General features: G+C 35.4%; 2 protein-coding genes across 2 annotated transcripts; both read right to left on the bottom strand.

Annotated features, from left to right (window-relative positions):
• Window positions 1-5,576: 5,576 nt before the first annotated feature.
• On the bottom strand, window positions 5,577-6,114 carry LOC141713831 (putative inactive beta-glucosidase 14). Its single transcript, XM_074517401.1, has 2 exons — window positions 5,993-6,114; window positions 5,577-5,775 (listed from the first exon to the last, which is right to left on the bottom strand). The coding sequence occupies exons 1-2, from the start codon at window positions 6,112-6,114 to the stop codon at window positions 5,577-5,579; spliced, it is 321 nt and encodes a 106-aa protein (XP_074373502.1).
• Window positions 6,115-11,218: 5,104 nt separating this feature from the next.
• LOC141713830 (beta-glucosidase 18-like) lies at window positions 11,219-12,844 on the bottom strand. Its single transcript, XM_074517400.1, has 4 exons — window positions 12,546-12,844; window positions 12,176-12,278; window positions 11,635-11,743; window positions 11,219-11,417 (listed from the first exon to the last, which is right to left on the bottom strand). The coding sequence occupies exons 1-4, from the start codon at window positions 12,819-12,821 to the stop codon at window positions 11,219-11,221; spliced, it is 687 nt and encodes a 228-aa protein (XP_074373501.1). The 5' UTR covers window positions 12,822-12,844.
• Window positions 12,845-14,194: the final 1,350 nt, after the last annotated feature.

Raw genomic sequence — 14,194 nt, 5'->3', positions numbered from 1 at the left:
AAATGGATCAAATAAATATTACAAAGTTTGATAAACAAAGTTTTGAAAATAAGATAAAATAAATAAGCCGCGCAGGGATAGAAAAGCTCTAAGGAGCAGAAGTGCCCTCGGCATCCATATCATCATCTCCTCCACTCTCGCTCGAAGTCTCTGTCGTATCGGAAGAGGAAGAGCTGTCATCTTCAGTAGGCCTGGAAGACTACTCGGGAGGAGGAAGAAGCGGGTCCTGAGGGATACGATCCGAGACAACTACTCGGGTACGAAACCTCTGTAGCAAAGCCTCGTCATCTAGGCAGACATAGTCCGCCGGGTTAATATCAGGACAAGCCTCGTTCACGGTCCCAAGGGTTGTGTCCCAACCAGTCCTAAAAAACCCAGGAAAGACTGAGTCGTCCCTTACCCTCATGGACTGAGTGAACTCCTCCGAGTCCAGATAGTTATCAATCGCCTTATCTTTCTCGGCCCGAAGCACCACCAGCTCGGCGTTAGACTCTCCGAGCTCTTCCTCCTTACGCTTGAACTTCTTCTCTAGAGCAGCATACTTCTTCTGTTGCCTCCTGAGGGCATTGTCGGCTTTGTCAGAAGCCCTCTTCCATGATTCGACTTGCCTCACAGCGCCTTGAAAATTGGCGTTAGACTGAAACGAAACAATAAACAAAGGTGTAAGGCAAGTGAATGCTACAAGTAAGAAAAATAAATTCAAGAAAAGGTCATACCGAGGCCAGAGACTGAGCTCCCATGAGCTTTATCCTCTCCAGGTCAGGGGTGGTAACCACATCAGTAAAATCTTTGGGAGACACGCCATGGTAGGACCAATCCCAAGCATGCTTCGTAGATCCAACCACGGTATACCCTCGGCGGAATCCCCAGAGGGGCTGAAAGGCGCCCGTAGCAGCAGGGGCAGGAGCAGCAACAGTAATAGGAGCACTAGGGGCTTCGGCTCCCTCAGCTGAAGCCTCCCCCATGGGCTCCTTATGTTTCCGTAAGAAGATAGGCTCCGTGGCCTTTCCTCGAGTGTCCAGGCCTGCAAGCCGAGCCTTCTTCATCCTGGAAGTCTCCTCAACGGGAGGCACATTATCCTCGTTGATCTCCTTAGCAGCTGCAAAACAAGATAAAAAACAAAATAAGTGGTGTCAATAATGCATGAAATGGAATAAAATTGAGAAGGGAAGAAAAATACTCTGTTGAGAAATAGAGTATAGCCCCACATGGATGAGGGAGAATTCCTCTAAAAGAGTCCAGCTGGTAGTAGTACCGTCATCCCGAGTAAGCTCATTATAAATGATAGTTTCCTCGGGGGTTAAGTGAATGAATTTGAGGCTACCATCACTAACCTTCCCGAAGGAAGATCTGAAGAGTGTGCCCCAATCGCCATTCTCCCACCTTAACCTGACAAAATTATTCCTCCAATTTTGGTTATTATCGGGAATGGAGGCGCTGTTAAAGATATGCTTACACTTGGGCCTTTGTTTAACATAGACCCAACCATAATTACCAGAAGAACTGTTGTAACATTGAAAAACTTTCCTAAAAACAGCCACGGATAGGGAAAAACCTTCCCTAAGGCAGCAAACCATAAAACATAAAATGTTCCTCCAAGCATTTGGAGGAAGCTGACATGGGTTGATTTGTAAATCAGCTAGAAGATGAGGAATGAAGGGATGAAAAGGGAACCTAAGCCCAGCATCGAGGGCATCTGTATAAATAAAAAGAGTGTCGGGTTTCCAGCGTCAAGTACGGTCACCACCAGAAACTGGAACTAATCTAAGAGGAGAAAGAACGTTATAACGTGCATTTAACTTATCATAATCTATGTTGTGCCAAGTGTTGCAATGATTAAAAGAATCAAGATGTGCAGTGGAGGGATATTCATCCCCCCAGTATTAATCATATCGATCAGAGACATGTAGGAAGAGCGGATCTCGATATCCTTACCTCGTTTTGAAGCCGAGGCTATTTTGGCCGCTCTCTCGGAATTCTTATCAGCCGTTGATGAAGCTTGGAAGGACCTGAAAACCTTGAATGAAAAAGGAGGCCGGAAAAGGCTAAAGAAGTTGTCGGAAAAGCTCCTAAGGGAGGAGAGTTGAGAGAGGAGAAGGTTAGAGTGTTTTAGAAGAGAACTGTGAAGTGGAGAGTGGTGAGTGTGAATGAAAACACACTCCTCCCACCCTTATATAGGAAGAGAAAAGGGAATTTGGGCCTTGAAAAGCCCACTTGGGCCCAAAGTCAGGAAGATTCTGGAATACTCTACAAAGTATTGGAAGAATTTTAGTACATATTTGAGAATGTTCTGGAATAATCCAGAGACATTTGAAAAAATTCCATAAAAACCTCAAAATTTCATAAGGTTCTGGAAATTTGGCTTAGAAAGTGGAGGCCCAGCCCAAGAACTATTGGGCATAAGGGTACAAAAAGCCCAGTTCAGAAAAAGCCAAGTGTTTAATAAAGTCAAGCCAGGATATAGTCTGGCCCAAGTTTAAGCCCAGAAAAGGGCCCGGTTAATTAAAGAATTAGGGCCCAAATGCAAAACCCAGATAAACCCAGAAAAATGGGCCCAAAATATTGTTTATTGAAGCCCAGAAAAAAGAGGGCTGCTGAAAACAAGCCCAAAAAAGGGATTGACCCAGAAATAAATACCAAGAAAATAGGCCCAATAAAGGGGGTGGCCCAAGATAAAGGCCCAGGAAAATACGAATAAAAGGTTGATATCCTGACCCAATTCGATCAGGACTTACACTACATTCCTAATCGAATGAGTTGAGGTCGAAATTCTGTCAACCAGGGCTGAAGAAAAGGGTTATTTCGACCAGGATTTAAACCTATTCGACCAAAAATTGTATAGAAATCCTGATCGAAACTCTTGAGGTCGAAATAGCTTCGATCAGGGCTTAAAAGGATGGTTAATTCGGTCAAGACAAGGAATTCTGACCCAAAATCCTGACGAAAAATTTCGTGCGCCAAAAAAAATGTATACGAAAATCCTGGACGAAATTCGACCAGGATTCCTGCTCGAACCTCTCCTCCTCAAAATCCTGTCGACCAGGGCACAGTAGAGCCTAATTCGACCAGGATCCTGGTCCAACAGGATTCTTGGTCGAACCAGGTATCAAAAAAAAAGGGGAAGAAAAAAAGAAGGAAAAAGAAGGAAAAAGAAGAAAAAAAAAGAAAAAAAAAGGAAGAAAAATTCTGAAAAAGAGGAAATTCCTTAAAAATATTTTCTGAAAATATAAATATTTTTCAGAAAATTAGGAATAAATCCAGGAAATTAAGGAAAATCCCAGAATAAAGGGAAAAATTCCTGGAAATTAAGGAAACATCCCAGAATTAAGGGAAAAATTCCTGGAAATTAAGGATAAATCCCAGAATTAAGGGGAAAATCCAGAAAATCAAGGAAAAAATCCTAGAATTCAGGGAAAATTCCTGGAAATTAAGATAATTCCTAAATAATAAGGATAAAAAGTAAATTGTTGTAAATGTGTAGGTCGCTCCACACTTTACGCAAAAACAATACCCTGTAAGGGAACAAATGAACATAACTTCTGCGAAACCTAGTTACTGTTTCCCAAAAGTTGGGGGGCAAATGATAGGGAAGAAAATAAATCCTGATTACGTAGTTAATATTGTATTAATTATACATGATTTGGGCTACAAGGCCCAATAAGAAGATGTATGATATTCAGACCAAAAAGGTTAACACATTGATCAGGCATGATGGACCAGATCAGGCCTGATGGAACAAAGAAGGCCCAAAACCCTGAATGTTAATTAATTTCATAATTAATTAATAAGGGAGAAAAACAGCTATTAAGATAAGTCCTAGTGGGGATATAAATCTTTGTAGATTGGCCTCCAAGGAACCTCATGGGATAAGGAATCAGCTTCCTACTTCCTAGAACTCCAAATTCCATTCTAATTCAGAGACTTGACCACCAAGTCTCCTAACTCAAGTCCAATTCAAGGACTCCCAACATCTATATAAGGGGCCTCACCCCACAAATCAGAACTACGTTTTTTGGCTTGATCCTTGGCAATCAGCAAGGTACGTAGGCATCTTGTTAAGGCAGATTGAGTCACGAAACACAAGAGCAGTCAAATCGAGCCTTGAAGCTCACGTTCCTTAGTAGTAAATACAACAATCATATACCCTGGTTTTTAATCCATAACATATCAATTAAGTCGATATGGCCTATTTTCAGAAAAATTGGCCAAAAATTGAAATCTTTCAATTTTATGAAGTAAACAATGAATAAGATGTTCCAACTATCGCATTGAACTCATCTAAGCGTGCTTCATCATATTTCATAAATTAAAAAAGATATTAATTAAATCAAGACTCATCTTGTATATATATTATTTATGCAGAAGTATTCAGCTATGTTGTATGAAATTGTAACTGTCATTTACATATATAAATTTTATTCTTGTCTATTCACCAATTTGCACTGGCTACCAAAAATCTTATTTTGCAGGCTGGTGAGCGGGTTGTGCCGGATGTAATAAATCATTTTCTTGAAAAGAATTTGATTCCATTTTTCTTGAGCTCAATAGAATATGGCGATCAACATTCTCAATGGGTTAAAAATGATGCAGATATCGTAGTGGAGAGGTTGATGGAGGTTGAGGATGAAGAAGGATTGTGAGCTTGATTTAAGAAAATCACTTCTAGTTAGAAAATATGGATTTAGGATAAGTCGAAATCGCTTTGTAACAATATATGAGTGCAATTCAATTTGATTTTTCTTTTTATTGATTCATAATCATTTTGTAAAGTAGCAGCATGCGACTGACTTAACTAGCCTGGCATGAATTGTTGTACCTTCTTTATTTGATTTCAGCAATGTTGCAGTAATATGGTGTATATACATTTGATATTCCTAGAACTCTATTGGAGTTGCTCTTAGAACTCATAATTACAAAAATCTTGAGTTCGAACTTCTAATATTAAAAAATTTCCAAATATTTATTTGAAATTGAAACAAAAAGTTGAACACGGCCGGAAAGGAGAGATTGTCTTGCCATTTTCGGAGATTGGGGGATCTCAAACACCCTAAAGCCCATCTAGTTCCGACACTATTTGTGGAACAGACCAGTGGCTGGGGCTGTGTACAACTTCCATAATGCGCCCATATTGCTTGCTAAGCAGACTTAACTCTATGTTAGTATAATTTTTTTCGCTCTAGATCGAGTTCGTAAGAATTTATTTTCGAGCACATCTAAAAAATATATACTAATAAAGTTATTTTAATAATTGTATACTAGCACTCTACCCCTCCCTCGTGCGACACTAACTCTTAACGTAAATTTCTCTTTTTGTTCTTGACAGCCAGTAGTAGAGGAAAATAAGACATCAATGAATTGTATAAAATGCCAAGATTTTACATCTCTGCAAATGAAATACATTCTTTTTAGTAAACAACATAATTACTGTGATTTCTGGTACAAAGTAGACAATATATACCTCTACTTGCATTACCCATGTAAAACAGTAATATCGTAGCCATGCTACAAGATGATTATAATTCTGCTTTCTTTCCCAATGATTAACGAGCTGTTGTGTATTTATCTTGCAATAAATCTCAATATGCTTCTTCTTTCCTACTGAAGCTATCATTTTTAGTCAAGAAACTGTTATACCACATGACAGAAAGCTTGGGGATACGATCAAGTGTGTGCGGATCCACATAGTAAAATCCGAATCTCACATCATATCCAAATACCCATTCAAAATCATCCAACAATGTCCATGCAAAATATCCACGCACATCAGCGCCATTCCTGAACAAAAGCAATAAATTAAATTAAAATGTTGTTGAACATAAATTTTCCCTATAGTAGTTTCATACCTACTGATTTGCATTAGATCTTGCTATTGTGTAGAATAGCTGGAGTCTTTTGTTTAAAGAACAAGTAAAGATGTTTTCTTTATAGGCAAAAACAAGGACCGTGATTCAAACTGAGGAAGTTGGAATACAATCTAAAGTAATGTAATCACCTAATTGCGCGTGCCAGAGAAGCAAGGTATGCTTTATGAAATTCAATCCGCTTTGTGTCATTTAGAATGTCTTTTACTGTAACATCTTCCCCACGTGGGGCAGAATAACCTACAGTAGTCATTTACAGAATCTCTAGTACACAAATGAGGAAGTGAGTAGGCTGTCAAAAGTAAATGAGAAGTTTGAGATTGAGAAACAAAATATGGAATTGCAGCTTGTTGAGCTTGAAACTGTCAAGCAAGAAAATGAATATCTAAAGAACAAGCTAAAGTGTGTTGCAGAGATAAAAGTTGTGTTGAGGGAGAAGCTAGAGAAGAATGAGGTGAAAGTGAAATTATTTAGAAATGCATCTCATCTAGTTGGTCAGTATCATGAGAAGAACAATCCATGTGCTAACATAACTATTGGATTGGACTATGATGTATTGAACAATAACAGGAAAATTGAAGGTGACAAAGGAAAAGCAACTATAAATGACAATATCCCAGCTATGCTGAGAAAGGTTGATTCACCTTCGTTCAAGGCATGTGAAGTCAATTTCAGTGAAGAAGAGTTAGTGATAAAGCAAGAACTTGCTGATGAGGATAATGAGAAGAAATAGATAGAAACAACTCCAAATTCTAAAACTGAGAAGAAGCTCATGATGGATCAAACTTCCAAGTAGTCAATCAAGGAGGTTAAGACTGAGAATGCAGGAAAGAAGAAATTAATGTGTTTTTAGGTATTTATGTCTAGTCAACAGATCATAAACGTGTCCTAATTTGAAAGCAAATTTATATTAAGCATTCTAATAATTTAATTTCAAATCAGAGACTTACCAACCAACAAAGAATGGTAAGGCCCTATTTGCAGCATCATTATCGATCTTTGTATCTGTCATTGGTTCATAATTCGTTCCGATAACAACAATCCATATAGAACCACCTTGTTCGACCTGCAACAACATAATTTGAATTTCTCATAAAAGAAATACACAGCTTTATCTTTAGCAATTATAATATACAATCCCACAACACTATAGATTTAGATTCTAAGAACACCTGAAAATTTTAAAAATCTCATTCAATAATTTATATTGTTATGTAATCCGTACTGGTAGAATGTAGAATTAATTAGACAATAGAATAGCCGACATACTACTGTGAAAATAAGGGAAAAACTTTAGTAACATATATTTGTGGGATCTTTTTTATCATCTAACGACGTCGTTAGAAGGTGAGGGAATTTTATTTTATATTTTTCACAAATATCTTCATCATTATCTTCTATACGAAGAATTAAGAACCTTCGAGAGTTATCCATACGTTAGCATTTTGTACTAGTCAAAATAATTATTTAGTCTCTAGAATGTTCCTTCGTGAAAAATTGTGGCTATATAAGCGTTGCAATAACAAATCTGTTGCCATCCTCGAGTTCTACATAAATTTACACTCTTACTTTAGTATCTCTAGTCTCTTTTGTGTACTCTTAAATTTTTAGTTAAAATAACTAATCTTGGATTACAAAGTTCAGGTTGTGAAACTAAGATTGGAAACTTGGTCGTCTTCGTGAGGCCCTTATGTCTATCACGCTTACTTTCCCCCTCAAACTCTACTTTCCTAGTCCTGATTTTCTCGATCTCTTAATTTTTCTTTTGTTCGTAAACTGTTATTGATCTTTTTTCAGAATCTAATTTTAGATCTTGATACCGAAATTTTGCCCAACAATTTTCCTTTTTAACATAATTTTCAAAAAAAATGACACTACTACACCATCTTCCCTTTATGTTTTTCCGGTACAAGAAATTAAGAAACAAATTTTCATCAATTAAGCCGATATGGTTTGTTTTCAGAAAAATTGATCAAAACGGATTGATCAAAATATTTCAATTTTATAAAGTAAACAATGAAGAAGATGCTCCAATTATCACATCCCCAATGATGGAGCTCAAGATAAAATAGAGTGAAATTAAAAGGGTATTGACTAAATCAAGACTTATCTTGTATATATATTATTTATGCAAAAGTATTCAGCTATGTTGTGTGAAACTGCAACTGTCATTTACATATATAAATTTTATTTATGCCTTTTCACCAATTTGCACTGACAACCAAAAATCTTATTTTGCAGGCTGATCACCCCGTCGTGCCAGATGCAATAAATCATTTTCTTGAAAAGAATTTGATTGCATATTTCTTGAGCTTAATGGAACATGCTGATTTACATTCTCAGTGGGTTAAAGATGCTGCAGATATCATAGTGGAGAGATTGATGGAGGCTGAGAATGAAGAAAGATTGCAAGCTCGGTTTAAGCAAATCCCTTCTGATCAGAAAACATAGATTTAGGAAAAGTTGTTGTATGAATTAGTTAACTGTTTGAAATCACTTTGTTACAATATATGTGTGCAGTTCAATTTGTTTTTTTGTAATTGATTCATATTCATTTTGTAAAGTAGCTGCATAAGATTAACTTAGCTTGACATTAAATTGTTATACCTTTTTTATTTGATTCCAGCAATATTGCAGTATATGATGTATATACATCTGAAGTTCCTAGAAACTCATGTATGTTATTTTATTTCACTTTCTTCATTAATAAAATAATTCAAGTTTCACAAGTTTTTAAAGCTGTAATTGCTACATTTTGTTTGAAATTTTGAATTCCATCTCTAGTTGGGAGTTTACATTCAATGTACTCTACGGATAGAGGAATACATAGAGTTGAACGAAATTGACTTTGCTTCGCCAAAAGGCCTCATAACTTCTACTAAATTCCTATACGACTTCTAATTGGGAAAGACTAAACACAAGTAAAATAGTCAATGACACCTCCATTTTTTTCCATTGAGGCTGAAAGGGCGGTAGCCCACCTTACGCGGCGCAGAGAAAGCTGTATTTGTGTTGTTGTATAGAAATTAGAATCCGCCCTCCCCCTGCCTATCACCAAATAGATTAAGTAAATTAAATAGGAACTCAGACCTGACTTTAAGTTTGATTACTATATTTGGTCTCTGTCAACTTAAATTTTTAAAAATCTCATTTAAAAATCTATATTGTAATGTAACATGACCGATAAAAGTAGAATTAATTAGATAATAGAGTAGACGGCATACTAACGTGAGGATAAGGGGAAAAAATTTTAATAATACATATTTGTGAGATTTTTTTATCAGCTAACGACGTCGTCAGAGGGTGAAATTTTTTTATTTTTTCCACAAATATGTTCATCATTATCAACTATAAGAAGAATCAAGAACCTTCGGGAATTACCTAAAAAAGGAAAAAAAAAGAACATTCGAGAAGTATCCATGCGTTAGTATTTTGTACTTTTCAAAATAACAATTTAGTGTCTAAAATGTTCCTTTGATGAAAATATTTGTAACTATGAAAGTCAAGCGTTGCAATCACAAATATGTTGTTATCCTTCATATCTATATAAATTTACTCTCTTACTTTAGTTTCTCTATTATCATTTGTGTACTCTCTTAAATTTCTAGTTAAAATAACCAATCTTGGATTACAAAGTTCACGTTGTGGAACTAAGATTGAAAACTTAGTCGTCATGTCCTAGTGAAGCCCTTGTGTTTATCACGCTTTATTTTCCACCCTCAAACTCTACTTTCCTAGTCCTGATTTTCTCGATCTCTTAATTTTTCTTTTGTTCATAAACTATTATTGATCTTTTTTGAGAATCTGATTTTAGATCTTGACACCGAAATTTTGCTCAACGATTTTCCTTTTTAATATAATTTGTCAAAAAAAATGAACTACTACACCATCTTACCTTTATATTTTTGGGTACATGAAATTAAAAAACAAATTTCTATCAATTAAGTCAATATGGCCTATTTTCAGAAAAATTGGCCAAAAATTGAAATCTTTCAATTTTACGAAGTAAACAATGAAGAAAATGTTCCGACTATTGCATCCCCAATGATAGAGGAGATGAAATTGAAGTCATCTAAGCGTGCTTCATCATATTTCATAAATTAAAAAAGATATTAATTAAATCAAGACTCATCTTGTATATATATTATTTATGCAGAAGTATTCAACCATGTTGTATGAAATTGCAACTTTTATTTACATATATAAATTTTATTTTTGTCTATTCACCAATTTGCACTGACTACCAAAAATCGCAGGCTGGTGGGCGGGTTGTGCCTGATGCAATAAATCATTTTCTTGAAAAGAATTTAATTCCATTTTTCTTGAGCTCAATAGAATATGGCGATCAACATTCTCAATGGGTTAAAGATGATGCGGATATCGTAGTGGAGAGGTTGATGGAAGCTGAGGATGAAGAAGGATTGTGAGCTTGATTTAAACAAATCACTTCTAGTTAGAAAATATGGATTTAGGATAAGTTGAAATCACTTTGTAACAATATATGTGTGCAATTCAATTTGTTTTTTCTTTTTATTGATTCATATTCATTTTGTAAAGTAGCAGCATACGACTGACTTAACTAGCCTGGCATGAATTGTTGTACCTTCTTTATTTGATTTCAGCAATGTTGCAGTAATATGATGTATATACATTTGATATTCCTAAAACTCTATTGGAGTTGATCTTAGAACTCATAATTACAAAAATCTTGAGTTCGAACTTCTAATATTAAGAAAAAATCAAATATTTATTTGAAATTGAAAAAAAAAAGTTGAACACGACCGCAAAAGAGAGACTGTCTTGCCATTTTCGGAGATTGGGGGATCTCAAGCACCCTATAGCCCATCTAGTTCCGACACTATTTGTGGAACTGGCTGGGGCTGTGTACAACTTCCATAATGCCCATATTGCTTGCTAAGCAGACTTAACTCTACGTTAGTATAATTTTTTTCGCTCTGGATCGTGTCTGTAAGAATTTATTTTCGAGCACATCCAAAAAATCATATACTAATAAAGTTATTTTAATGATTGTATACTAGCACTCTACCCCTCCCTCGTGCGACACTAACTCGTAACATAAATTTCTCTTTTTGTTCTTGACAGCCAGTAGTAAAGGAAAATAAGACGTCAATGAATTGTATAAAATGCCAAGGTTTTACATCTCTGCAAATGAAATACATTCTTTTTAGTAAACAACAGAATTACTGCGATTTCTGGTACAAAGTAGACAATATATACCTCTACTTGCATGTACTCATGTAAAACAGTAATTTCGTAGCCATGCTACAAGATGATTATAATTCTGCTTTCTTTCCCAATGATTCACGAGTTGTAATGTATTTATCTTGCAATAAATCTCAATATGCTTCTTCTTTCCTACTGAAGCTATCATTTTCAGTCAAAAAACTGTTATACCACATGGCAGAAAGCTTGGGGATACGATCAAGTGTGTGCGGATCCACATAGTACAATCTGAATCTCACATCATATCCAAATACCCATTCAAAATCATCCAACAATGTCCACACAAAATATCCACGCACATCAGCGCCGTTCCTGAACAAAATCAAGAAATTAAATTAAAATGTTGTTGAACAGAAAATTTCCCTATAGTAGTTTCATACCTACTGAAGTGCATTAGATCTTGCTATTGTGTAGAATAGCTGGAGTCTTTTGTTTAAAGAACAAGTAAAGATGTTTTCTTTAGAGGCGAATACAAGGACTATGATTCAAACTGAGGAAGTTGGAATACAATCTAAAGTAATGTAATCACCTAATTGCTCGTACCAAAGAAGCAAGGTATGCTTTGTGAAATTCAATCTGCTTTGTGTCATTTAGAATGTCTTTTAGTGTAACATCTTCCCCATGTGGTGCAGAATAACCTGCAGTAGTCATTTACAGATTTCAGTCCATCATCTGCATCATATAATTTCGTGACATGCCACAAAATAGTAAGAAACAATCTTCAGTTTATAATCTTGGATAATTGGCCTGCATGATAACCTTTACGGAGTCCCGCATAAATGTCCCTCAACATTTAATTTTTGTAGGAACTAAGGCATTCATGAAGCAGTTCAAACAATAAAAGGGACGATAATTAGGAATTAATATGCTCCATCTGATTCTAACAGAGCTATTCTATTAAATTTGCAATTCAGTATAAAATTTACATGAAAATTAGGTGCAACTAGTCTGTCAGTGTGTGTAGAAAAATTTGTGTTTCAGAAAGTCCAGTTCTGTAAAATCCATTTGTCAAAACAACAGGAACACAAGTCGTAAGTGATGAGAGTACAGAAAGCATGAAAAAAAATCACCGTTTTCAGTTATAAACATAGGTATGTTATTATATATTTCCTTAACATAGTCGACAATCTCCTCCATGCCTCTTGGTACCACACTAATTTCATCAATTCCAGTCTTTTAAAGCACCAAAAGAAAAAATGTTAAGCAAACAAAAGAGACCTATAGACTACAACAAAAAGTAAACAGACATAGCGTTGACGGAAACAAGTATGCATGTAACACACACATGGGTGTAGCCAGCATTGTAAGACTGAGGTCATTTGACTTAAATCTTGAACTCCTAATGAAATCACTGACTGCACTTAAATTACAATATGTGTATTCATATAAAATTTTGAATGCACTACTCAGATTTTCTGTCTACGAGTCACCCACACATACCGGTTCTCCTATTCGGATGCCATCTTGTTCATTTTTCTGTTGTTGATATCCTTTAATTGCATGGTCAGCCCCTTCCGTGCAATTGGAATAGATGCAATCCACAGAGTAATGAGTTGTGTAGTGGTTAAGACCAATGAAGTCAACACTGCCTTTTACATAATCAATCTCCTCTTTGGAAAATTGAGGCAGTTCACTCCCAAGATATCTACGCATTTCTGCAGGATAGTCACCAAATACTAAGGGATCCAGAACCCTGATTGGATAAAGATTACCCATGTCAGGAGCAAAAATTATTGTGTTTTTAGGTATTCATGTCTAGTCAACAGATAAAAAACGTGTCCTAATTTGAAAGCAGATTTATAATAAGCTTTCTAATAATTTAATTCAAATCAGAGACTTTCCAACCAATAGTGAATGCTAAGGCCCTGCTTGCAGAATCATTATCGATCTTTGTATATGTTATTGGTTCATAATTCGTTCCGCTAACAACAATCCCTAAAGAACCACCTTGTTCGGCATGCAACAATATTGTTAGAATATATATATATATATATTTAATATTATATTATATATATTAGGCTATTTTCGGTATTTAGCTTATATTATTTTTCTATATAAGTTCGGACATGTTTTATAAATTCTGTGTTGATTCTAATAATGTTTCACGTTCGTATTATATCTCTAAAGGTAACATGGTATCAGAGCTTGGTTTCGAGTGATCGTGGAAGTTTAGTTGAATCATTAAATAGATAGAGTTACGTTACAACAACAAAAATTTCTTGATAATTTGCAGAAAAATTTCTGCACAGATCAGCCAATTTGTTTTTACGATTCCCGGAGTTTCAGCCGTTGGATCATCCTGAAATTTTAACTACGTCTTCTTTGCATCGGTATCTAAATTTTGAACGGTGCAGATCGTATTTGGAGCTCCAGAAATCGATTATTTTTATGGTTATAATAGGTTATTGTTTACTTTTAATTCATTCTTTTCATCGTTGTTGATCTTGTAATTTGGGTTATTTGATTGATTGGATTTTGTAGTACTCGATTATTGGGATGTTGCAATTGTATTAGTTGATTTATCTGCTTGAGATTTGATATTAGTTTTTGATTTGCAATCGGAATTGAAATTGGTTTCGATCTACTTTCGGATTCGATTTTGGATTGGAATTGGTTATTTGAGTTTGGATTTGATTTCGGGTTTGGTTTCTTGATTGAATTTGGATACAGTTTAAATTTAGTGAATTGGTTATTTGAGTTTGAATTTGATTTCAGTTTTGGTTTCTTTATTGAATTTGGATAAAGTTTAAATTTGGTGTTGAATTTGTATTCGACTTTATTTCTGATTTGGTTTGAATTTAGTTTCAACAATATCTCGACATGTATGTCTCATCATCAACAGGTCTTTTGTAAACTGGTACTTCAAGTTTATATTCTTCTCTATGGATTCTGGATTCAGGTGCATCCCACATGTTGATATATAATAGATGATGTCAAAGATTACTGGAGCTAATAATATCATCAACATCTATGATCTGAGTATATCACATTTATGATCTGAGTATATCAGAAGATCAGAAGAGTTGAAGGCAGCAGTCAAGAGCAGAATATCAAAGGATGGAAGATTTCTGAATGTAAAAGTTGGCTCT

Source organism: Apium graveolens, chromosome 3 (genome assembly GCF_009905375.1).
Source record: "Apium graveolens cultivar Ventura chromosome 3, ASM990537v1, whole genome shotgun sequence".
Taxonomy (NCBI): domain Eukaryota; kingdom Viridiplantae; phylum Streptophyta; class Magnoliopsida; order Apiales; family Apiaceae; genus Apium; species Apium graveolens.
The sequence above is the reverse complement of the archived record's forward strand: the minus strand, read 5'-3'. Positions and strand labels throughout refer to the sequence as shown.

Excerpts from the sequence above, each read along its gene's own strand:
- LOC141713831 (XM_074517401.1), bottom strand. The coding sequence starts at position 6,114 with ATGACTACTGTAGGTTATTCTGCCCCACGTGGGGAAGATGTTACAGTA. Across the intron at positions 5,776-5,992 it reads TCTCTGGCACGCGCAATTAG|GAATGGCGCTGATGTGCGTG; the intron begins GTGATTACATTA and ends GCTTTTGTTCAG.
- LOC141713830 (XM_074517400.1), bottom strand. The coding sequence starts at position 12,821 with ATGGGTAATCTTTATCCAATCAGGGTTCTGGATCCCTTAGTATTTGGT. Across the intron at positions 12,279-12,545 it reads GCATCCGAATAGGAGAACCG|ACTGGAATTGATGAAATTAG; the intron begins GTATGTGTGGGT and ends GTGCTTTAAAAG. Across the intron at positions 11,418-11,634 it reads TCTTTGGTACGAGCAATTAG|GAACGGCGCTGATGTGCGTG; the intron begins GTGATTACATTA and ends GATTTTGTTCAG.